General features: G+C 37.7%; 1 protein-coding gene across 1 annotated transcript; it reads left to right on the top strand.

Annotated features, from left to right (window-relative positions):
• Positions 1–3,555: 3,555 nt before the first annotated feature.
• LOC109432587 (uncharacterized) lies at positions 3,556–23,942 on the top strand. The gene is made up of 2 exons (XM_019708942.3): positions 3,556–3,883; positions 22,227–23,942. The coding sequence occupies exon 2, from the start codon at positions 22,234–22,236 to the stop codon at positions 23,890–23,892; it is 1,659 nt and encodes a 552-aa protein (XP_019564487.2). The 5' UTR covers positions 3,556–3,883; positions 22,227–22,233; the 3' UTR covers positions 23,893–23,942.
• The last annotated feature ends 1,756 nt before the right edge of the window (positions 23,943–25,698 follow it).

Here is a 25,698-nt window from a genome sequence, read left to right as displayed (position 1 = left end):
AACGGTCTGCCCAAAATACCTGAATCACCCTAATAACCCATTGTCACACTTCCAGCTTTACGGTAGCTCAGTGGAGCAATCAGTGGAGAATGTTAAAAGCTTCCAATATCTTGGTAGCCAAATGGCGGCCGATGGCGGCACCAAGATCGACATAGGTGCACGGATCAAGAAGGCGAGGGCTGCTTCTGCAAGTTTAAGAAATGTTTGGAAAAACAACCAGATCAGTCGACGCACCAAAATCCGAATTTTTAACTCGAACGTGAAATCTGTGCTGCTATACGCCAGTGAAACCTGGGGTGTATCAGCGGAGAACACGCAACGGCTGCAGGTCCATAATTCGCCTGCGGTATATAATTCGTGCATGTTGGCCTCACAATTGGATCTCCAACGTGGAGCTCCATCGTCGATGTCATCAAAAGCCGATAGCGACAGAAATTCGGGAGCGAAAGTGGAGGTGGGTCGGCCACACTCTACGCAGGGGCGGAAACGAAATCTGCAAACAAGCGTTAGACTGGAACCCAGTAGGACCTTGCAGCAGAGGCAGACCCAGAGGCTCATGGCGGCACAGCTTCAGTGACGAAATCAAGCAAGTCGACAGAAATTTGACCTGGACACAGGTCAAGGCGATGGCTGGTAATCGCCCAGGATGGAAATCTTTCAATTCTTTCCTCTGCACCACCGTGGGTGCACAGGACTGAAAGTAAAGTAAGTAAAGATATTAACTTCCCAAGTAATCAGACTCGGAGATCTACCCAGGAAACCAATAAGCAGTTAAAATGGCATTTATTCGGCACTATATGCGCCTTTACAGCAGGTCACTAAATGCTAATTTGCCGTATATGCGCCATAAGTGCTAATTAAATGCAGGTTTTGGCCCAATATACGGCTGTTTAAATGCTTAAATTTCCTACCCCCCAGATTGTCAAAAACAAAAATGTTTTCCCCTGCCCATTTTACGGCTTCCCTTTCTCTTCTATTTTTATCCTCATTTTCCTGTGCAATTTTTGAGGCTTGGGGCACGTCCTGATTTACTGTTGCTGTATTTTTTGCTGCTTTCGGCCAAATTGGGATTTGATCCCTCGATCCTTGGGTTGATGATGGTGTTGAACTGCGCTACAGAGTAAGCTATAGATGATCAGATAAAGCGCGTTGGATTTGTGATCTATTTGAGGCATGAGTATTACACCGGCAGTTGCTTCGTTAAATTATGAGCTCGGCAGGTGCTGATAATAAAATCGATCATAAAAAACCAACCATGGAATTCATTTACCATTTGGACATGCGAATGATGATGCCTTCTACAGCCATGGCACGTAAATTAGAAAGTGAAACTGTATTGTGGTTTTAGAATCACTCATCTCTCTTAGCAGTTTCATGGCAATAAAGTAACAGTTATGATGCCTGTTGACCAAAACATATCGTGCATTTGAAATGCTACAAAAAATGCTGTCAGATTTTGAGTAGCATTTGAATTGTTAATATAGGGCAGTTTAGCAGTCAAACTGCTATGATACGGCAGTAAGCTGACCGAATGCAGTTATAAAACAGAAATACGACTTATTCAAATGCTTATTGGTTACCTGGGCAGTTATAGCTAATTCCATAAGGAATACATGCAAATAGTGCGAAGTGGAACACAAGTTAACAAATGTATCCATAAGTGGTACAGAGTTCCTATCATTTGCACATGCCGTAATAAATATTAAAAGTAGTTCTGGACCCGTTTCTATGAAAAAATAGGTATATTTTCCCTGAAAAGTATAAAAACTAATCTATCATTTGACATATCGATGACATTCGACGGTCTTCTTCTAATTTTTGTAGAAATAGTTTTTCTTAGGCAGTGCGATAACTGGTACAGGCACCCTATATAAACATGAGTTTGAAGTTCCTTTGAGGCACCAAACCTAACGAGCGGATGAACCGTTTAGTAGGTTATATTCCTATTCATGGTGGTTGTGTTTCTAAGTAGAAAGTGTTATGAAAATCAACTCTAAAAGTAGGAAAATTTGATAAAGTACTGATTTTTAAGAGCTGGGAAGAAAACCAACGCGATCGAAATGAAACCAATCTAGAGTGCGATGCAGCAATGACCTCAACAGCTGAGTAACGCGGACTCAGCCCCATTTTGTTTTCAAGCAAATCTTGAAACACATTTCACGTGTTAAATTGCTTTGGTCACATCTGTCATTCGGGTTTCTCTTTTCTCCGACTTTTACTCTCTGCGCTCTCTCAAAAGAGGTAAACCATGTTCAAGCTTGCATCTGTTCACATGACTTTATCAAAGTTTGTTTACATTCGAGGATAATTCAGATGTTTCCTGCAGTTCTTCATCGCTTATTCACGATTTTTACCGCTTCAGTGCCGACTTATTCTGTTAAAACTTGTGATCGTGGGCTGCAATGCGGTGAAAGGTTGCCGTTGAAAAGTTCACGTTAGTGTTTTATTATTTCTCGGCGGATGTGTCTCAGATCAAAATGAGAGATGGAAGATGGTTTGAACCTATGTAAGAATTAAAGTTGGAAATATTTTATTTAAATTCCAATATATTATAATACTCCCGCATCGATCACACATGTTGAACATAACCTCAATCTACAATGAGATCAGATTGAGTCAATCCGCGAGACTCAGCTCAACAGTTGTCAAACCAACACATCTTGGCAAGACCAAGTTTGCCGGGACAAGATATAAAATTCACATGCTCACTAGCGCCGCCTAGTGGTGGAATTTTAAATTAAACGGTCAGTCATCCGTAAGCCTTTGACCTACCAAACAACTTTGTCGAAGACCCTATCTTTCTAAGAAGTCCAGGATCCTGAGATACTTGAAGTGAATGGACATATTGCCGCTGTGGATAGGGCCTATTATAGACTACCTAACCAATTTAGGTCCCGTAACTTTCAAACGGAACTGAAATTCGCTCTGTATAATACGGTGATTCGTCCGGTGGCCCACTATGATCATGAAGCGCGGATGTTAAATGAAGCAAATCGATAAGGTTTCGAAGTTTTTGAGTGCTAAATGCTGTGAACAATTCTCGGTGGGAAACTGCTGTTTCTATAGAAAATGATGTGGCGTAAACACATGAATCACGAATTGTGTCAGGTGTACAACGAAGCGAATATTGTGAACGAATAAAAAATATGGCATACGTCAGTGGGCTGTACACGTAGTGAGAATGTCGGAAGGAAAAATAATGAAAACAATATTCAATGCGGAACCAGGTAGAGGTCGACAACTTCGTGGACGGCTTCGAACGCACTGGCTGTACGTGGTTATAGAGAACCTGCAAACCCTGGATGTTCGGGGACACTGGAGAAACATTGTCCAAGACCAACGAAGATGGTGCTCTACTACCTACATATACGCTCAGCGCTGAAGAAAGGTTTTGCCAACAAGATGTCAAGGTAGGTGGAAGATCGACCTCAAGAGCTATTTTTTGACTGTTCTATTTATCGTTTCGCTTTTTGAATATCAGTTACGCCATTATGATACTCGATGCGAGAAATCATCTCCCACACAAACGCGCAGCGCAAAATCTCGCGGGATTAAAGCAAATTTTTCCTCTCTCGTGGCAGTAGGTGGCAGAAGGTATCAAGATGCAAACACATTTTCCACCCAGTCAAGCAGTAAAAGCCGGTTGATTCGAATGGTGTCCGCGCGTGTGTGACGCTATAGATTTTACGATTGGAGCGGTTATATTCCATACGCAACAGTAGCATCATAATAATTCTGTGGTTTTGTAGTAGTTTTGTTGTAATCGTGAAACGAGTGTGTGAATCCGCATATAATTTTGATATAAATAGTTAGGAGAATAAAATCCATCGGAAGAGATATTGCAGCACTATCCCCACACACAACAAATCCTGCAGTTGGTTTGGTAAGTGGTTCACAGTTGGTTCAATCAAGTGGCCGTGTCACGCGCATCTTGTGCATCTGACGGCACGTCCAACGTCTCGCACTCGCGGTGTACATAGATGGTTGCGGTTATTCTGTGTATATGATACGATGTAGGATGTTGTTGACCACCAACTACGCATTCCAACCGATCGCGACTCCGCGTGTGACGACATAATTGATGGGTGTTGTTTTTCCTCGCATGCGACTTATAAAATTTGTTACAGAGGAAGTTGATGAGCTGAATTATTGTTGGCGGTGGGTAGGACGCACGTATGCAATCACTTGTCTAGATTCAGAACAGCACGATAAAGATCTGATTATGTGCGGTGATTCAATGAACTGGAGTACAAGCTATTTGAGCTTGGAGGTAGTATTAAAGTTTCTCATATTCTGCTTTTGGTATTTGGTATATGCTCTTCCTCTTTATGATCTAACGTCCCTACTAGGACAACGTCTGCTTTTCAGCTTGTGTTCTATCTATGAGAACTTCCACAGTTATTAACTGAGTGCTTTCTCAGCCAGTGACCATTTTTTATGTGTATATAAGAAACACAGATACGAGATGAACTAGCCATAGGCTGAAAATCTCGATAACAAAGATAAATTAATAATAAATAATGTGTATATCATGTGCCAGGCACGAAGATAATTTATGCCCAAGGGAGTTATGGTAATTTCTTTTGCGATAAGTTCCTGGATTTACACTCAGTAGCAAAAAAAAAATCCGAGATGAATTTTTCTCTCAAAATCCTCCATGTTCAATCCGCTGTAACTTTAACAATTGTCAATATTTTTGGCTGAAAATTTTACCACTTCATTATCATTATATTGATAATGTGTGGTCAAAATTTCAAGTTGATAGAAATTATATAGGTTTGAATTACGATAACTTATATGAAAAACCCCAACTAGCAAACTAGTTGATGGGAATCATTTAGAACCACATATGCAGTATCATATAGTAACTGATGTAACATAACTTGTTTGCTTCTCTCTCTCTTCTCTCTCTTCTTGGCGTAACGTCCTCACTGGGACAAAGCCTGCTTCTCAGCTTTGTGTTCTATGAGCACTTCCACAGTTATTAACTGAGAGCTTCCTCTGCCAATGACCATTTTGCATGTGTATATCGTGTGGCAGGCACGAAGATACTCTATGCCCAAGGAAGTCAAGGAAATTTCCTTTACGAAAAGATCCTGGACCAACCGGGAATCGAACCCGTCACCCTCAGAATGGTCATGCTGAATACCCGTGCGTTTACCGCCTCGGCTATATGGGCCCTCTTGTTTGCTTATGATAAGGTTTTTACAGTAGCCTGTAAATTATACAAACTACTTGTCTACTTACTAAGGGCCTGTTAATAAACCACGTGTTCTGGGCAAACAAAAATATTCGTCAATCTAGAAAAAACGAATAGGGACAAACAGAGCCAAACAACTTGCCAAAATTTATCTGTCAAAAGTGGTCAAATATTTGGCGTCTGGGCAAAGCGTGTACGAAGCATCTTAAGGATCAACTAGGGCCTATTGTTCAATTGCAACATAATCATCGCTTATTTTCGAATATGAATATCGGAGCGTGAGATTACTGATGGGACACATACACTAATTGATGTAAAATAGTAATTTCTTGCGTTTGTCATTTGCACTCAACCGTTGTGAATGCGATCGTTGCGCCATCTCTAAATGGTTGCTAGTTACGTTTCCTTATTGAAATGACAATGGAAAGAGTTTCCACACTTTTCGGATGTTAGCATGAACGTCTGTTATCTGTGCCTAAACGCTGTACACTCCCGATCAAAAGTAGGGTCACCCCGCAAAAACATGTCATTTTGTAGGCCCATATCTCCGTCAATTTGCGTCCAATTTCAAAATTCTAGGCCTCATTTTAAAGATAATAAGTTAAAGAAACTTTAAGGTGAAACTTTTACAAAAATATTTGTATGTAAGCTTAATCCAAAGTTGCCAAATTTTCTTAAAAATGAATATAAACTTACGGCAGTGTCGCTGGAAATTGGGTCGACCAAATTTTAAGATGAAAGCGGTAATATAACCTATTTTCTATAAGCTTTCAACTGCTTTTTGCCGTATTGTGCTGAAAAATCTAGGAAAAAGTTATTAAATGAATAATGTCTAGATGTCATCGACCAAAATTTCGGGGTCATCCCTCAATATGATGAATCGGCCAAAAGTTTGGGGTCACTTTCGTTGGTGATACCTTCGTCATCTAAAGCTCACTTTTAATTATTTTGGCGCATTTCAAAGACAATTAGCTAAATTTACGTTCGATGTCTTTAATTTAACGAATTCAACGATTTTTATACAGGGTGTTCGGTTCATGAGTGCAAACTTTTTAAAGGGTGATAGAGGACCATAAATGGTGAGAAAAATTGTTCTACGCATATGGTCAAATTTCAACCGTTACGTAGTTATTGAACTTTCCATGTTTTGTACTGTTATTGCCTTAACTGGCTATAACTAGAAAATGATCAAACTTATCGCATTTTTTTTACCCTTATTCGAAAGATTATTGAATTTTCTATCAAATGACATCTTTGAATTGATTGGTTTAGTTAGATAATTAAGCTTTATAGAACAAAATAGCTCAAAAGTAGTGTTTTTAAATTGTTTTTGTCAATTTTCTTTGAAAAACGCGTAATAAATTCTCTTAGGCAAAGTTGTGGCCCCTATTCCACTCTGCAATTTGTTTTTTGACACCAAACTTCTACCTCTTATCGTTTTCTTGGAGATTTCCCTCCCGGAGTTGGAATAGAGTGGAGTAAAGGCAACCCCAGTGACAAGCGATGGATTTCTGAAAACCGAGTTTGGTAGCTGTTTGGTGCTTTTTTTGCAGTCGTGTGTTAGCTTATGATTTATATTTGACTAGCTTCCCTTTTATTCAGCGTTGACTGCTTTTATTCGATGGTTACACACGCTGAAAATGTTAGTTGGAATATGTGGTTCAATGTCTATGCAGTAGTATAAGAACCATTCATTACAAGGGGTTGGTCATTCAGCACACTTCATTTGTGCCGTGATTTCTGAGCGTGTGCCAATATGTGCCTAAACTGTGCCGGTTGTTTTTCAGTGTGTGCCGAACGTGCCGGAGGTGTGCCGAATGTGCCCAGTGGAATATTTTCTTAGAATATTTTTGCGCTAATTATAATCCTGTCTATTTTTGGCGAATGTTATTGGTCTAGTCGGTGTTTACAGACAAAATTCCACCCAGAACACTTGTCTAGAATCTGTATGAAGGGATTTTTTGCAATCGTAAGTATAATGACAGTTTGATTCCATACCGCAAAGTTGGATTTCTATGTTGTGCCCATGTGTGGATTGTGCCGGCATGTGTGCCGAGATGTGCCGGCATGTGTGCCGGGCACAATGTGCCGAGTGACCAACCCCTTGATTCATTATATTTCAAAATTAGGAAAATAACCACAGAATGTTAATGTCGCGATTATTCGTGTGACTATCTTCTACTCTGCCACGTCCCAACAGCGTTAGGACCGGTACTAGAAGTGTCAAATAAATTTTTACGACCAAAACAAAACATTTACTACGATATGTATACATTAAAATCGTGGATAAATACACCTCAGGTATGAAATAAAATTAATTAATTTATTGGCAACAGCGCCATTAGCGATCTAATTTCTCATTCATCTGCTGTTTCAAAAAGCCGAAAAGAATTAAAACTGAACGAAAGATGACAAAGATATCAACAAATCACTCTTCAATGTTTTACAATAGTGACTCCAAAATTTTGGCCGATACATCAAGAGTTAATTTATCTTATAACTTTTTTCTAGATTTTTTATCTAAGTTTGGTAAAAAGCAGTTGAAAGCTAATACAGAATAGGTTATATTACTGCTCTCATCTTAAAATTTGGTCGCCCCAATTTCCACACACTATTATTTTTTTAGAAAATTTAGCAACTTTAACATAAGTTTACATACAAACATTTTCGAAAAAGTTTCATTTAAATCATGTCTTAAGTTTCTTTAACTTATTATCTATTGAATGAGACCTAGGACACTAATTGGCGGAGATATCCCAAGTAACAATTTCATTGCTGATTGATTTTGTTTTATTTTTATTAGGGTTTTATTACTGCAATAATTAAAACTCGCAGTTTTATGACTGCTTTTATGAAAACCATTGATAAAATGTTTTATAGTATACTTGAAGATATTCATAAAGACAGATTTTAAGAGTAAACAAAACTTTCCGATATGTAAACCTTCTGGCAACCATTATTACCACAATAAAACTGTTAAAACTCTCAACAGATGGCGATCCGTTCGATTTGTAACGACATCTGTTGGTGGAAAAGCAGAACTACGACACTGCTAGGTTTATTGCGGTCATCAAAAAAAATAAACTTGCTTTCGTTTTATTTTCTTTGATTATGGATGTCGCCATATTGAAGAATTAGCTAACGTGAATGGAAAATAGTTTATTTTGCTCAAATTAGCAATGAATTAATAGTTTGCCACCATTTCCATAACATGCTCACATAAATAAACTCTCTCTGCTGAGTTTTCTTGTGATTCGAGATTGTTTTACTAAATAAACAAATTGATTATTTCATTCCAAGACGATAATATTCACTATTTTTGAAGCGCATTAAGTTTATGATTCTGCAACCCCAATATTCACGGTAAAATTGAATGCGCATAAGCCTACCAACACAATAACTACTAAAATATTATTTTGAAATGACCGCTTCTACTTACGAATGATGTATCGTCCTGAACTTTACGTGCCATCGAAGAAGCTTCTTTTCATCTTGAGCTGTCATAATTTTTGTTAAAAAAAAACAACAATCGAAGATGGGTACTTTTTCAACTAGGTTTTAAAACGGTTTTATTGCTACTCTTAATGCGGTTTGCAAAACCTCTCCGAGAGTGGTCCACTTAGCCGGAAGATGCTCCTAAAGAGGTTATCAAGAGGTTTTGATGTATAAATCAGTTTTATTGCAAGTTTTATAAAATTGGTCATGAAGATCTCTTGTAGAGCCGAACAAAACTTAAAATAATACTTGGGATGGGTCTTAAAAAATGACATGTTTTTGAGGGGGTGGCCCAAAACTATTGATCGGGAGTGTAGGCCCGGAGTAGTGGAGTAGGTATTTAGACCGACGATTGGAAAGTTCATCTCTCATCAGCTAACGAACGAAATGGCCTACGATTTATTAATTTTGCCGCCTCCAAGAATATACTCGCCCATACGTGACACCAGCCTCCTCTTAGGGCCTGTCCATAAACTGCGTGGCCTTTTAGAGAGGAAGGAGGATTCTGGTTAAATCTTACGCTCCAGACAAATTTCGAATATGTTGTACGGACAAAAGTCTACGAGGGGGAAGGGTGGGTCTGAGATGGTCAAAAATGAGTCTACGTAGTTTATGGACAGCGCCACATTGTTATATCTTTTTTTTTAACCCTTCAGCGCGCGCGCTGTTGCAAAAAGTACAACACTACAAAAAAACCTCGCTTTTCGTATGCAGCGCGAGCGCGGTGCAGTTTCGGTTGCTTGATGGCGCGCGTCCTGGAAGGTTAAAGAAACGTTTAATGCTTCCAGTGCATGTTCCAGTGAGGTATTTGCTCTTTGAAGGAAGCACGACACTAGACAACGGACTAGCATGCAACGCCCAGTGGCACAGCCGAAAACTTTTCCTGACAGCTGCGGTGGGAATCGAACCCGCACTCCTTAGTACGATGCGACTAAAGGCTTGGTGACCTTAGCCGCACGACCACGAAGCCACAATCTGAAGATCACCATAGCAGACGGACACGTTCTGGTGGATGGACGGCACGTCTCCGGCATTATCGACGTCAGTACACGGTAAAAAATCTGCACTCTGATATGTACAGATTGGCTCTTGAATTCGCACTACTGTCCAAACAGTTTGTTATCATCTAATTATCATTTGAAAAAGAACATCCAATGCCTCTTCAGTTTTACTGAAAGTGCACTTCAATCCATTGTTGACAATGTTTTGATTTCAAAATAAAAAATAAAAAAGTGTACCCCCGTAACACCAAGATTTGATACTAGGACCTTGAGATTCACGGTCTTCAGCTTTACCACTACACTACTTTACATCTGATAATGAGGTGCGAATCGAAGCGAAACTCTTTCTACCACCTGTCATCTATATTTACGTTCATGCCCAAAGCAGTCATTACCAAATCAACAGCTTTTCGCTTTGGATTGTATTGCCACAGAGAACAGACGTCCAAGCTCATGTGGTGCAGTTGTGTAAAGCATTGCAACGGTTGTTTTGAAATAACTGGGAATGTGGCCATTACGCGGCGCTGTCAAATTTCGAATCGGGGTACAAATTTGCCGTTGTTTTACCTTTTGGCGCTAGTGTCACCAAGTGTGCACCCTAGTATAGTTCCACCAAGAGAATGTGTTGGTTTTACTTGGAAAACATTAATTGAATTCTTGTTCAACTTGTTTCTTATTGAAAATAATGGAACTAATTATCAATAAGTTGCTTAAATTTTGTTGCTGGATTAGTGAAATAATCATAAACTTCTTGTTATTTAAGCAAATACAGCTCAGAATCTGAGTAGGAAAATTAAAAGGTGCGCTAGTGAAATATTTCTTCAGAAAGCGCCATCATGGTGTCGAAACAAGTTTTTGAGTGGGAAAGTCACCGTCGATGTCGCTACTGAGCTTGTTTTTTCTTAACACAAGATTTTCAAGCAATTTTGTTCGAGTATGTTCGTCTGTTCTCTGTGATTGAGTGTTTGTGGATGCCCCCATGTGGAAGTCTTGTCGCCACTTACCTGAGACCGTACAAAAGATGGTTTGACGAGAAACCTGATTTGGACCATTTAAGAGTTTTCGGTTGCACTTCTGAATCAGTGCTGAAAAAATTATTTAAGCAAATACAGCTCAGAATCTGAGTAGGAAAATTAAAAGGTGCGCTAGTGAAATATTTCTTCAGAAAGCGCCATCATGGTGTCGAAACAAGTTTTTGAGTGGGAAAGTCACCGTCGATGTCGCTACTGAGCTTGTTTTTTCTTAACACAAGATTTTCAAGCAATTTTGTTCGAGCATGTTCGTCTGTTCTCTGTGGATATTGTGTGCGCTAGACGTTTCCCATAAACCTCCCCTCAAATTATTTAAAAATTGGCGGAAGTTGAAAATCTTTTGATTAGCACGACGGAGAATATCCGTTTAAGCCTTGATGAAAACTTACTCAAAACGTTAAGTTCTAAATCTCGAAACCTCTGCATGAAACCAGAAATGATATTTGCTCAGCAAATACCAATCAGTAAACTGTTTATGTTTATCGTAACGCCGCGTGAAAACCATTGGTGGATTTTGCCTGCTCGAAAGCACTTACCTATATGCATACGCCATCTGCTAATTTGGTACTTTAGCTACCACCATTCCGGCTTTATAGCATAGTTCAAATATTCGAAATCCTCTCCGGGTATAAAATTAAACCTGTTACGCTTGAATGAAGTTAAAAATAATTGCTACGTAAAATTAGTTAGCCGCGTCCAACGTGGACTTCATCTATTTAATGAATCGAGTGTGCCAATATTTAAAACCCAGTTGGCTCACCTAGAAGTGGCGGAGGAAACTGGATCTTCTCCAACTAAACTTAAAAGGGGGGCGTTCATAAACTTCGTACTTTCGGAAATTTGACCATAGCAGACCCCTAAAAAGTTGTTCGAATAAAATTAAGAAAATATGTGACGCTCAAATTTTGTTCTGATCTTCTCCTGTCCTACTGAGCGTACCCTTTGAACAACCCCTTAACGTTTCAACATCCACCGCACCATCAGAAGACGGCCGCAACGACGGAGATTGCCTATTGCCGCGAATGTGTTTTCCAGACGCGCGTGGTAAATTGCTTGTTTACACTTTCCTCAATCAGCATTTTTCCACTTTTCCCCCATTAGGGCCAAAGCCGAAGAAATCAGCGTTCGTGAGTGAGCAGATCAGGTATGTGTGTGTGCTAGGGTGGTCCCTGCAATGGTGTTGACTTCACCAATTTCAGTTTCTTTTGCACAGTGCACGGTGTCAAAATTTCGATTATTATCCAACATTCATGTACCTCGGATTTTTCTTCGAAAATGATTAGTATTTGGGCTATATATCCATAATCGGAAAACTAGAAAATATTTCATCGGCGAAAATTTTTCCATACATTTTGTATGGGACGTTTTTTGGGCTAAAATAGTAATTATTGATTTTTAGTATGGAAAATAGCCAAAAACTCAGCTCACTCAAATTTTCCCCGATAGAATATTTTCAAATTTTGCATTTATACATTATAGCCGAAATTCTAACATTCTATGAAGAAAAATTCGAGGTACATGAAAGTTCGATAATAATCACAATTTTGACACCGTGCAGTGTATCAAACAGTTGTCCGTGCGTGGTATTTTTCAACATTTTGTTTGGTACCATAGTTTTTGCTGCGTGAATCAGCCAAATTAGCATTAAGACCCCTAGCAATCAAAGAACTCTGTTTAAAGTTTGATTTGAATCACTTCTAACGTTGATTTTTTTTTTTATCAAAAGTAGAACATCTATTACGTGTACGATAAATATGTAAACTGTAAACCCCGAAAGCTCGTGTTCTGTTATAAAAAAAAACACTAAAAATTAGGCTCCAAATCATGGCCACTCTATGTATGAAAATGGAAATTACATGGAGGGCGTATAGACTAGAGCAGTTGCGATGAAGCAATATCAAGTGAAGGATAGCTAACAGTAAGTATGTTGACGACCCACCCTAGTATGCGTGCTCATTCTGTGCTATAATTTGCTCATTTGAGACTTGGCGAGGACTGATGCCGGTGACCATGAAGTTTCGTGAGCGAATTATTTCCTTTCTTCAAAGCGTATTAAATCGGTACGTGCAATGTTTTTCACACCGCATCATGTTTCACCTCATTTGCTGCACCTTCACCCTTCCTCCTCCAAGATCGATCCGACTGATGATGGAAACAATTTTTGTTTTGCTATTTTTCTGAGTTGGATTCCTAGATGTTTTCCGAAAGCACTTGATGAATTTCGCAGAATTTGTTTCTGCTCTTCAGCCTATTGCTCTGCTCGTTGATCCCTGTGCACTGTCTTCTGGCATTGGAAATATTCGCGAACAGGTGCGTTGTCGACCGAGCTGATGAATATGTGAGAAATAGCTTCAATATTTTACGACCATGTTAGCTACCGTTGGATGGAATTTTGACTTGTAAATACATATATCACGAAATGGCTATTTATTATTCAGAGCAGTGTTTTGATGTATTGATTTTGTTGGCCTAACGCGTTACGAATATTAAACGGAACTGAATAAATATAATTCAATAGAATTGAATGGAATTTAATATAATTGAATAACATTGCATAGAAATGAAAATAATTAATTACTTAGAGTTGAATACGTAAAATTAAACAGAATTGCATAGAATTCAATAAAATGAATAGACCTGCATAGAATAAAATATAATTAAATAGAATTGAACAGAAATGAAAATAATTGAAAAGAGTTGCATAGAATTGCATAGAATTGAATAAAACTGAATAGATTAAATTTGAATATTGTAATTGAAAAGAATTAATTATTATTATTATTATTATTATTATTATTATTATTATTATTATTATTATTATTATTATTATTATTATTATTATTTATTTAACTTACAAATTTTGAAAGAGTGATTTCTGTGTGGGTGCAAAAGAGCACCCAACGTTTAGTGTGTTGCCTGGTGTGTTGTGAGCTGAACAAGGGCTAACTTCTCTACACAATATAGTGCCATAAAAGTGAGCCCCCGTTGTCAGCGTCATATTTATGCTTCGGCCTTTCAACATCTCACCGTCGACGTGGTAGGACGTGCAGCGACCGCAGTGCAGTGGTTTATCGACTCGATGAGCTACAGTCTCATTGTTATCGGCTGGGTGATTCCTTTTCGGATTTATATTCAGAAATGCACAATTTCTTTACTGCATTGAATAAAATCTTTCTCAAAAAGGCACAAAACCTCTTTATCTTTTCAAAAAAAAAAACGTTACAATGATAACTTAAAACTAAAGGCTCAAACGGCAGTGAACCATAGCAGAGCCACCATCTTGAAAAGGAACATCATGCCAAATCCTTAAACGTGTATCCAGAAATCTTGGTGGGAGGCTAGGGGTCAGGGGGTCATTAGAATTAAAACTTCAAGCCTGAAAATAAAGAATATCAAAAAAGAGGAACATTATCAAACGAAATAGGCTATCTCATTTAGAAATTTAAATAAAAGTTTCAATATTATTTCATTTTTTGAACCCAAAATATCTCGTATAGATATAGAAATTGTAAAACCTGCTTTTATTATGCTCTCAAACAATGTTTCCCTCGGTACAACAAACCTAGAACAATGAATTATAATGTGATCAATGTCTTCATACGATACACCACATTCGCATAAATTTGAATCTTCAATATTGATGCGATACAAATGACTGTTACAAATATAATGATTGGAAATCAACCTAGAAAAAGTACAAATGAAATTTCTACTCCCAGATACGTTTTTGAACCAAGGAAAATGATTTACTTTGGGACATATTGAATGATACCATCGCCCTTTATCACTAGAATCCCAATTATTTTGCCAAGAATTTAAACAATAATTTTTAAGATTGGGAAAATATTCAGAAGCAATGGAGCGGACCTGGTGTGATGGTTAGAACACTTGACTATCACGCCGAGGACCTGGGATTGAATCCCACTCCCGACATACTCACAAAAATGTGAGTTCTTCCTTCGGAAGAGAAGTAAAGCGTGGGTCCCGAGATGAACTAGCCCAGGGCTAAAAATCTCGTTAATATGTACAGACAAAAAAAATCAGAAGCAAATATATCACAATTATAAAGTTTACCACAAGTAACCCCAAATTTTGCCAATAAATCCGCCTGTTCATTGCTATCAATATTACAATGTGCAGGAATCCAAACAAATTTTATAACATATCCTCTATGCAAATCAAATAATATTTTTTTCAACATCAACAAAATGTGATGTGATTTGAAATTGAATTCAATAGTATTTAAAGCACTGAGACAACTAAAACTATCAGAGCATATAATATAAAAATTGGGCGGACAATCCTTGATCATCGTACATGCGAAATACAAGGCAATGAGTTCTGCTATAAAAATAGAACACGGAGATTGTAATTTATAAAAATGACCTACAAATAAACTATATACTCCAAAACCTGCGATGCCATCAATCAAAAACCCATCTGTGAAATACATTTGTGAAGGGCTAATTCCATCAAATTTACGTTCAAACAGTAAATTTGCAAAATGCGAATGTTGAAACTTTGGTATTTGTCGCAATTCATAAAATAGGGACAAGTCAATTAATGGTTCATGTGTGTGTACGTTTAATTTTTAATCATAAAATACATTCGAATGCACATGTAAAAGGTTTTGATTCAAACAGTGAATGAAAGAATCCAATATTCTATTCGTAGGATTAATTTGGTATAACGACTTCAAAGTACTTATGATTTGATGATTATTCGCAAAACAGTTTATCGAAAATTTACAATTCAACTTCTGAAATCGAATTTTAAGTGGAACAATACCGGCAAGAACTTCTATAGATTGAGTATGGGTGGAATTCATTAGTTTTAAACAAATTCTCAAACAACGGTATTGATTTTTTCAAGCTTGGAAAAATTAGTTTGCGTAGCACTACCAAAAGTAAAACAACCATATTCCATTACTAAACGAATAGTGGTTTTATATAGCGTTATCAAATCAGAAGGATTTGCACCCCACCAAGTGCCTGTAATTGTACGAAGAAAGTTAACTCTTCTTGAACAAACTTTTTGAATGTGTATAATATGAGTGTTCCAATTTAATTTAGAGTCAAACCAAATACCAAGATATTTATACTCATCAATTTGTTCATTTTCAAGTCCATTGAGAAATAAATTTATGCTTATGGGTGAATGTTTTCTCGAAAATAAAATAAATTTGGTTTTTTGGACCGGAAATGGAAATTCATTTTCATGAGCCCACATATCTAAATTATCCAAAGCACATTGCATAAAATGTTCAATAACATCTCTTTTTTTTCCACGTATAGAAAGTACATTATCATCGGCAAATTGAAGTAAATAGCAACCATTAGGAATTATAGATGCTATTTCACTAGTATATAAATTGTACAAAAATGGACTCAAGCATGAACCCTGTGGAAGACCAAAGAAACTATAGCGTATTGTTTTGGAAGAATTATTATGAAAAAATGCATAATTTTAAAAGAGAATAAATTAAATAGAAAATTTGAAATTACATTGGGAATTTTCAAATTGTTCATTTTATTGAACAACCCGAGCAGAGGAGAATATCATATTAATAACTACGAAATCACATAACCTGTTTTTATATCTTGTTTTGTTATTATTTAATTATCAAGGCATAGATTTTCCATAACAAATTGGACAATCTCATTTTGTTATAATCAAACTATTGATATACATTCACTCAATTACATTTCAATAACATGTTTTGTTGAAGTATAATTGTTGTTATTGTTATACTATAGGACAGATCGGTGAAGTACTAGATTTGTAGTAATGAGCTGAATTTTAGTATGGTGAGAAGGTCAATTCTCAATTTCTGCAATGAAATGATGCAAAAAGCGTGGGTATTATGATTCCTTGCCTAATTTGATGCTGTTTGAGCAAAACTTTGGGCAACAGTGTTGATGTTTTCTCCATTTCTTGCAACATAAACAACATAGATATCCAAAGTTTTGCTCAAGCAGCATCAAATTAGGCAAGGAATCATAATACCCACGCTTTTTGCACCATTTCATTGCAGAAACGGAGAATTGACCTTCTCACCATACAAAAATTCAGCTCATTACTACAAATCTAGTACTACACCGAACGTGCCCCATTGATCATCTTATCAACAATAGCACAGTTAGGAAAGAAATTTCTGTACGAAGCCTCTGAAATTTTTTTAATAATATTCGGAAGAAAACACTTGGAAGTTCTGGAGGAACCCTTCGATACCCTGGAGAAGTCTTCAAATGAACTCCTGGCGCAATCTTAGAATTCTTGGCAAAATCTTTTGAAAAATTCCAAGGAAATTCCTCGGAAAAAGCTCCTGGTGAAATTCTCAAAGAAATTTTCAGAGAAATCTCAAGATGAAATTCGGGACAAATAATCACGGGTTTCTGTTCATCATTCTAGAGAAATTTCTAGTGGAGTCTTTGAAAAACTGTGAATGATTTCATAGAAGAACTCTCGAAGAAATTTCTGGAAGCTTTTTCATTTAAATTCTCTTAGAATGAATTAACAACTGAATATAGTATTTTTCGGTCATTTGAAGTATTGTTACACGAAAAATAATTTAATGATTTTATTCATGAAGATTGATTAATGTTTTTTATTAGAAACGACGTTATTGATTTTATAAAGTCAACTATTTGTGTTCATATAATGACTTAATAATAGCCATAACATTTCCTTATACCATGTATAAGTTTTGTGTTATGGCTAGAGAAGTATAAGATTCAACTAATAAATTCTCTAAGGTTTTGTTTTGAAAGACAAAACCAAAACGGCGCCAAATTTTTTTCAACGTAGGTCATCGTGGCACGTTGTATTTCGCCGCCAGCAATGTAAAAAGGAGTTTTGGAAACTTGCGGAACAGCGCTCGGAGATCACGGTAGGTGTTTTACTACCTTTTTTGAACTAATAGCTTATTCATAATTTATTTTCAGCAGGTTACATTGCCGTGACTTACTTCACAGCCAGAATCAAGGCCAGAGAATGCTAAGAGATTCCCTCTCAATACCAGATGGCAGGCAAACGGTGGAGCCACTCGCTTGGTCGCAACCCGAGCGGAGATTCCGGCTGGCTTCGCTACTCCTCGGCGCTCCAACTGGCAAAGGGCGGGTTCACTCGCTGCCGGAGTGTAGATCCTAGCTGGCTCCGTTTCTCCTCGATACTCCGGCGAACTAAGAGCACTACCACCCGCTTCTTTGCTGCCGGAGCGGAGGTTCCCGCTGGCACTGCTACTTGATGATCCGGCTCACAGGAGTTTGCATCACCCATTGTCGAAACGAGACTCCCTGCTCCGCTGCCCTTCGACCTCGCCTTCGACACTCTGGATAACTGAGGCACAGCCACCCGCTTGTTCCCTGCCGGAGGGGAAATGCTGGCTGGCTCCGCTGCTTCTCGGCGTACCGACTGGAAAAAGGCGGCGAACCCTGTTTCCGGCTAGCATTCATGATTTTGTGTCTGTTTTGAGCGAGGTTTTCTCTTCAGTATATGCTGTAGCAATGTTGATTTTATTGAAAGAATAAATAAATTATGTACGAATCGTAAACAAAACTTCATTATTTTTAGTAACAATTAGAAAAAAAAAAACAGAATTTTCAACTAAATATACGGTAATAGATTTTATTGGGTTTGATACATACATACAATAAGGAAATTCTAATACAATTTATTACAAAGTGCGAATGGCATTCATAAGTTCAAACTTATACTTTTTATTCAGCACATGTTATGTTTCATATTACGCACTCAGATGAGCTTCATTAGAAAAACGAAATGGCAAAAATGTATAACATTTTCTTATATATTCAATATGGAAATTTCTTTTCGTGTACTCATGTTATTGGTGGAATTGCGAAACAAAGGGAGTAATTTTATATAATAAGTATCATAATTTACATAGTTACGATTTTGATATCATACAAAAAATTTGATTTCCGATTATTATCAATAACAAATTAATATTAAAATTTGTTATTAAAATATTTTCCACTGTTATTAAAATGTTATTGAAACTAACAAAACAAGTTATTAAAATGGATTTTCAAGATCATTTTTTTGTTATGATATTTGTTATTTTGCCGCTTATGACAGACAAGTTTATAACATAATATGTTATGTTCATAACTTAAAAATAATCGTTTCTATTATTCATTTATTTTACCCAAATAACACAGCTCTGCATGCTGTTGTTATTCCCTTCTGCTCGGGAACAAATCAATCAGGTCAGAATCATAAGCTTCAGAGACATCCAGAAAAGTAGCAACTACATCTTGTTTTTGATTAAATGCAAGTTGAACTTGCGTGGCTAAAAGTGAAACACAGTCACGCGTACCACGACCCCTTCTAAATCCAAATTGAGAAGGAGAAAAAATGTTGTTTTCTTCAGCCCAAAATTCAAGACGATTTAAAATTATTCGTTCCATAAGTTTACGTAAACATGACAACAAACTAATAGCTATCTAGATCTTCTGCTGTCAGCCAATGAAGGATCTCTACCAGATTTAAGAATACTCATTACTTTGATGGAGCGACATTCAGAAGGAATGATATTTTGAAATAATAAATTGTTATATATAGAAAGTAAATGAAGTTTCGCTTCGTCGGGCAATTTTTTCAAAACAATAAATTTAATGTTATCTATACCCGGAGCTGTATTTTTGGTAACAGATAAAGCCAAATTAAACTCGGCCAAAGAGAATGGATTACAAAGCCCAGGAAAATAATTTGAAGATTTTTTTTATAATTTATGAAAGGATCAACAAAGTCAGGACATATTTTTGAGGCAAATTTATCAATCCATTCTTCTGAATACCCAGGTAACCAATAAGCATTTGAATAAGTCGTATTTCTGTTTTATAACTGCATTCGGCCAGCTTACTGCCGTATCATAGCAGTTTGACTGCTAAACTGCCCTATATTAACAATTCAAATGCTACTCAAAATCTGACAGCATTTTTTGTAGCATTTCAAATGCACGATATGTTTTGGTCAACAGGCATCATAACTGTTACTTTATTGCCATGAAACTGCTAAGAGAGATGAGTGATTCTAAAACCACAATACAGTTTCACTTTTTAATTTACGTGCCATGGCTGTAGAAGGCATCATCATTCGCATGTCCAAATGGTAAATGAATTCCATGGTTGGTTTTATGATCGATTTTATTATCAGCACCTGCCGAGCTCATAATTTAACGAAGCAACTGCCGGTGTAATACTCATGCCTCAAATAGATCACAAATCCAACGCGCTTTATCTGATCATCTATAGCTTACTCTGTAGCGCAGTTCAACACCATCGTCAACCCAAGGATCGAGGGATCAAATCCCAATTTGGCCGAAAGCAGCAAAAAATACAGCAACAGTAAATCAGGACGTGCCCCAAGCCTCAAAAATTGCACAGGAAAATGAGGATAAAAATAGAAGAGAAAGGGAAGCCGTAAAATGGGCAGGGGAAAACATTTTTGTTTTTGACAATCTGGGGGGTAGGAAATTTAAGCATTTAAACAGCCGTATATTGGGCCAAAACCTGCATTTAATTAGCACTTATGGCGCATATACGGCAAATTAGCATTTAGTGACCTGCTGTAAAGGCGCATATAGTGCCGAATAAATGCCATTTTAACTGCTTATTGGTTTCCTGGGATATAACGAAGTTTACGACAATGTTATACGTGCAACTAACCGTAAAAGCTTCATCGCATAAAATACAGCAAATATGCCTTATGCGCCTTATGCGTGCAAAAGTGGAGGATGCGTGCATTAATGGAACAAGAATAACGCTACATGAGTTGAAGCGATATCTTCTGCGATTAACGATGTGTATTATATTGCGATATAATCAATCATATTAAGCGACTTTTCTTGTATTAAAACTGAAAAACAACTGACATCGCCGCCAGTGTAGAACTTAATACTTCTGGATTAACAACCGATACCTGTTAAGTCGAGTCAAGTACAAGACACTGAAGACGACCTTACTGTTGATGTCGAAATACGTATCTGTCAGAGGATGCAAATTCTTAGTGGAATTCAAAGGAACAGTACTTAACACGATTTTCTTTTTTACTTAACCGATACCTTTTACTTCACACCGCATAATTCTTACGAAAAAAGTCGACAAATCTCAATGACATTCTAACTCATCTCACTATTTTCCTAAATACATACATAAATCAGACTTATCTATGTCGTGCCGAGTATGGCATACAAAAGTGCAAGACTCGTCGGTTTGAATATTACTCATTTGAAATGGATGAAATCAAGGAAATGGCTTTCCTATCTCATCTCATGCCGTTGTTGCATGGGATGGCGGGAGGCATCACCACCCCCAGAAACAGCAGCAGTCAAGGTAGCAGTTACAGTGCTGCTAACAAAAAGCCGTTCGTTGGATCACTAATCGGTAATAAATCCAATCGTTTTGCGGTCTTCGAAGGAAAGTTTCATAAATGATGTTTGTACAAGAAGCGTTGTTCAATTTGAATTAAGGAGACAAAGGGCGACCTCTAGGATTTTTTATCTCTGAAAGTGTAGCTTTTCCTATAGTAAATCATATGAAAACTTTGAACCGCTTGCGCTAAATTATAGTTTTACCGATTGCGCTAAAATTTTGCACAGTTCATATGGGTAAATAATGGTAAACTCGGATGAACTAATGTTCGTAATCAGAGTAAATTTAATTTGTTCTAAGATAATAACTACACAGAGTCATATATTTGACTAGGAAAGAACTCAAGAAACAACATCTGTTTGACACTAATGAAAACTCGATCGAGTCAAACAAGATGTTTGAGAATTGGTATCTTTTTGGACAAATATTTGTCTGGGATCTTACTTTTCACACCTACCTACCTATTACCTAATTACCTCTATGCTCTGCAAGCATGGTAATAATGACAAGAATAATTATACCAAGAAGAAGCTAGTAAACTATATCACGACTGTCCAGTTATTGATAGTGAACGTTTGTCAATCCCTAACTAGACCACAAAAAATCAGCTACTGAAGGAGACGCATGGTTATTCACACGGTTCACAACCGTATGCTCTCAAGCTGACTCATATCACCTATAACACCAAACCGAAGGTCGCACAGCTTGACAGGTATCCAAGAGTTCTCCACACTTTTCCCCCATCATTTATTGCCAAAGCAGGTCCTCCTTGGGGGGAGCATAAGATCCCGAACCGAAAACGATTTGTTAATGTCTTTCAACCGGTTTGGCCTGTCAGCGTTTCGAGTGTTTCGCCACTTTTGGTTTCGAGTGGTGTTTTTTTTTTCTTGCCTCTTTCCATCTTGCCCAAATTGCTATCCAAATAGATGGGTGCCATTCGAAAAATCTCGACACCATGCGCCGATGGCGAAAGTGATTGATGAGTTGAATGAGGATAAAATTGAGTCGCATATGCCCCATAGAGATCGGTTGGAATGCGTAGTTAGAGGAAAGCGTCAATTTTAAAATAATTTTCTCGTTTTATGTCTCATTTCTTTTGCAACAGTTGGAGGATGATCCACGCGAACGGCGACACGTTTTACGATCTGGACCGGATCTACTCGACGATCGAGCGGATGTTGGTGCTGATTCGACAGCTGTCCGGTGTCAGTCGGCTGGGTGAAAGTGGTCGGTCGATGTCCGTGGAGCTGCAGTTGCTGAATGCGATCGATGATCGGAGTTATCAACTGAGGGAGCTGCAGGATGCCGTGGAGTATCTGTTTAGTCAGTTCAGGAAGATCTACCTGGTGAATAAGGATCTGTATGTGCAGTTGAACAAGCGTGGTGGGAGGGTATTTGAGTTGCAGAAGCAATTTCGTGAGCAAGAGGATGGGAGTAAGTGTTTGTATTATATGGCTGATGTGATAAAGTACGAGCCAGCACTGTTGGCTATGCAGCGAGTGTTGGACCGAACCATGCGGGAGATACGGATATTCAGGAAACAAAGGAACAAACACAAACTGGAATTGTGCGTCAGTCATATAAGAAATGAGAACTATGATAAGGCGTTTGATGAGTTCTTTTCGTTTGAAGATAACATTGAACAGTTGCCGAAGATTGTGGAGGAGGTGTTTAAAGGATCTACGGCGAATCTGATAAAGTTGCTGTTATTCTTGAAGGGATACTTTTGGCTGCATAAACCAAATTCGGAGGAGACTTTTGTGGCTGGTTGCGAGCACATAGTGCAGTATCTGAAAGGTTCAGTCATGTTTTGCCGAGTGGAAACCTTGATGATCTACAGCACGATATCCGAAGTCCTTAAAGATGCAAACCATTTGGAAGACTTCTTCCAAGATCGTTTGGATCTACTACTGATAGAGCTGTCCGGCAATAAAGAGCTAGCTGTTCAACTAATTCTCACTGATCCTGATGAAGCAGCCAACTTTGCAAAGCTTTTCAACTACATGTCCGACGAACTTCTTTCCGAATTAATTCGAGAAACATACCAAGGATCCAGTGAACATCTCAACCACACCCTGAAGTTCATTTCCCATCTTCCTTGCATAAACCAGCAAATCTTTAGCTTCCAGGAAGTTCACAGTCAAATGCGTCGACTAGGGCAGTCCAGTTCCTCTTCCATCTTCGTCTTTGCCCATCACATCAAACGAACCATGCAGAATCCAAAGTATCCGCAAGCTACCCGATCGTCCGACCTGGACGACCTCAAAGCCATCCTACACCCAAACGTGGCCAGCATCATCTGGAAGCAAGTCAGCATTTCCCGGTACGAGTCCCGCATCCTGATGAAGTGCGGTGCGGTGGGAAAAGAAGTCGGGTTTTCTCGTTACACGGCGGACAAGAACCGGTTCGAGTGCGAGCCCGTCGACGAAGGGGAAGCGTTCCGTATTCGGGCCGTGGCAATCCATGGCTACCTGGTGGAACAGGATCGGCGTCCAGTGCTCGCATCGACCAAATGTGACCCTACGTCTGCTGCCAGCCATTGGAGGCTGATTCCGCACGATGATTGCGGTTACTTTCGAATCCAGAACGTGGCCAGTGGGAGGTATTTGTATTCCAAGTTCTCGGAGAGTTCTGAGTATGATTTCTACAACAGTCCGGAAGTGCTACGGCTGACCGATGATGAGTCAGTGTTGAACGAGGGCAACTCGTTTTGGAAGGTAGGGGAGTTTATTCGGGGCACACGTGGTGACACGGATTGTGTCATTTTGTAGATTTTTTCATCATAGATACAAGTAAAAATGTAAGTACAAATTTGTGATATTTAAATAAACCAGTATACGGCGGTAATTGTTTTGGGTTTATTTCTGGATGACCTACATTTTGGCAACTTTATAGCGAGCATAGAATGAATGGGATGGTAAAAATAAAAATAATCTGACAAAGCACGATGTATCGGATCGTACTACGAACGACCCTTGAAGATGGCTTACTTACACGATTGTTGTTTTTGTTTGATTAATGCTTCGAGAGATATAAGCTGTTTTCTGTTCGCGTGGGATTGTATACGAAACCAGAAGAAGTGTAATAGAAATACGTAATAACATATATACACTCCCGATCAAAAGTTTGGGGACACCCCCTCAAAATCATTTAATTTTTTAGGTCCAGTTCTCCGTCAATTTACGTCCGATTTCAAGAACCTAGGTCTCATTCCAAAGAAACTTTGAACATGATTTAGATGAAACTTTTTTGAAAATACTTGTGTATATACATATGTATGTAAACTTAACCTAAAGTTGCCAAATTTTCTAAAAAAATAATTTAAACTTTCCGAAGTGTCGCTTGAAATTGGGTGAACTAAACTTTAAGATGAGAGCACTAATATAACCTATTTTCTATCAGCTTTCAACTACAATTACCGAACTTAGCTAAAAAATCTAGTAAAAAAATAGTAAATTTACAATTGATGTCATCGACCAAAAGTTTGGGAACACTTCAGTAAAACATGGAAAAGTGATTTGTTGACATCTGTGTCATATTTCATTCAATTTAAATTCTTCTTGGCTTTTTTTTAATATAATGAATGTTACTTACTGCAGAGATATTGAAACGCAAATATTTGTTAAACCTTAAAAAAAATGATAACTTTTTGAGAGGGTGACCCCAAGCTTTTGCTCGGGAGCGTATGTATGTACAGGGGATGGCCATAATGTTTGGGATAGGCAACTTTTTTTCTCCCACAAAAAAAATCAACATGCTGTAACTTTTCATAGAATGCATCAAAAAATCTCAAATTTTGACTGTTTGTCAACCTATTATATGTGCACCATTGGTACAAAATTGGACTCAATTGATTAATTTTTCGCGAAGTAAGCACTGTTCGGGTAAAACATTATTGTTTAGATAATTAATTTTTGAACTGTCATATCTCGGAAACCAGTGAACCGAATTGAATGAATTTTTAACGTTTATTAACAATATATTGATACTTAATACGACGTTATAAAATGTAATATTTTCTCACGGCGAATTAAGTTATACTGGGTTGAAAATTTTCCCCATATGGAGGAAATAAGTCAAATTTACAATACCACACAAAAATTATTAAATGTGTTCTTCTTTCAATCTAAATAGGCTCTAATATATCTGATTAGAGATAATTTGAGAACAGAAGTGGAAAATCTTTGGATATCAACACTAAAATTTATTGACATTGATGTAAAACAATTACATTTTTTCGAGAAAAATCCAAAAGGTGTCAATCCATGAAAACTTTTTTCAACGTTTAAAAAGTACCTATAGGTAAACTTATATGTTTTAATAGTTTGTGAAGCATTTACATATTGTTAGTGTACGTTCAAAAGTTCATTCAATTCGGTTCACTGGTTTCCGAGATATGACAGCTCAAAAATGAGTTGTCTAAAAAATTGTGTTTTACCCGAACGGTTCTAACTTTGCGAAATATTAATCAATCGAGCAATTTGTACCAATGATGCACATATAGTAGCTTGACAAACAGTCAAAATTTAAGATTTTTTGATGCGCTCTATGAAAAGTTATAGCACGTTGATCTTTTT

Source organism: Aedes albopictus, chromosome 2, assembly GCF_035046485.1.
Source record: "Aedes albopictus strain Foshan chromosome 2, AalbF5, whole genome shotgun sequence".
NCBI lineage: Eukaryota > Metazoa > Arthropoda > Insecta > Diptera > Culicidae > Aedes > Aedes albopictus.
This window is presented reverse-complemented; position numbering and strand designations above follow the sequence as displayed.

Coding starts and splice junctions, on each gene's coding strand:
- LOC109432587 (XM_019708942.3), top strand. CDS start 22,234: ATGATCCACGCGAACGGCGACACGTTTTACGATCTGGACCGGATCTAC.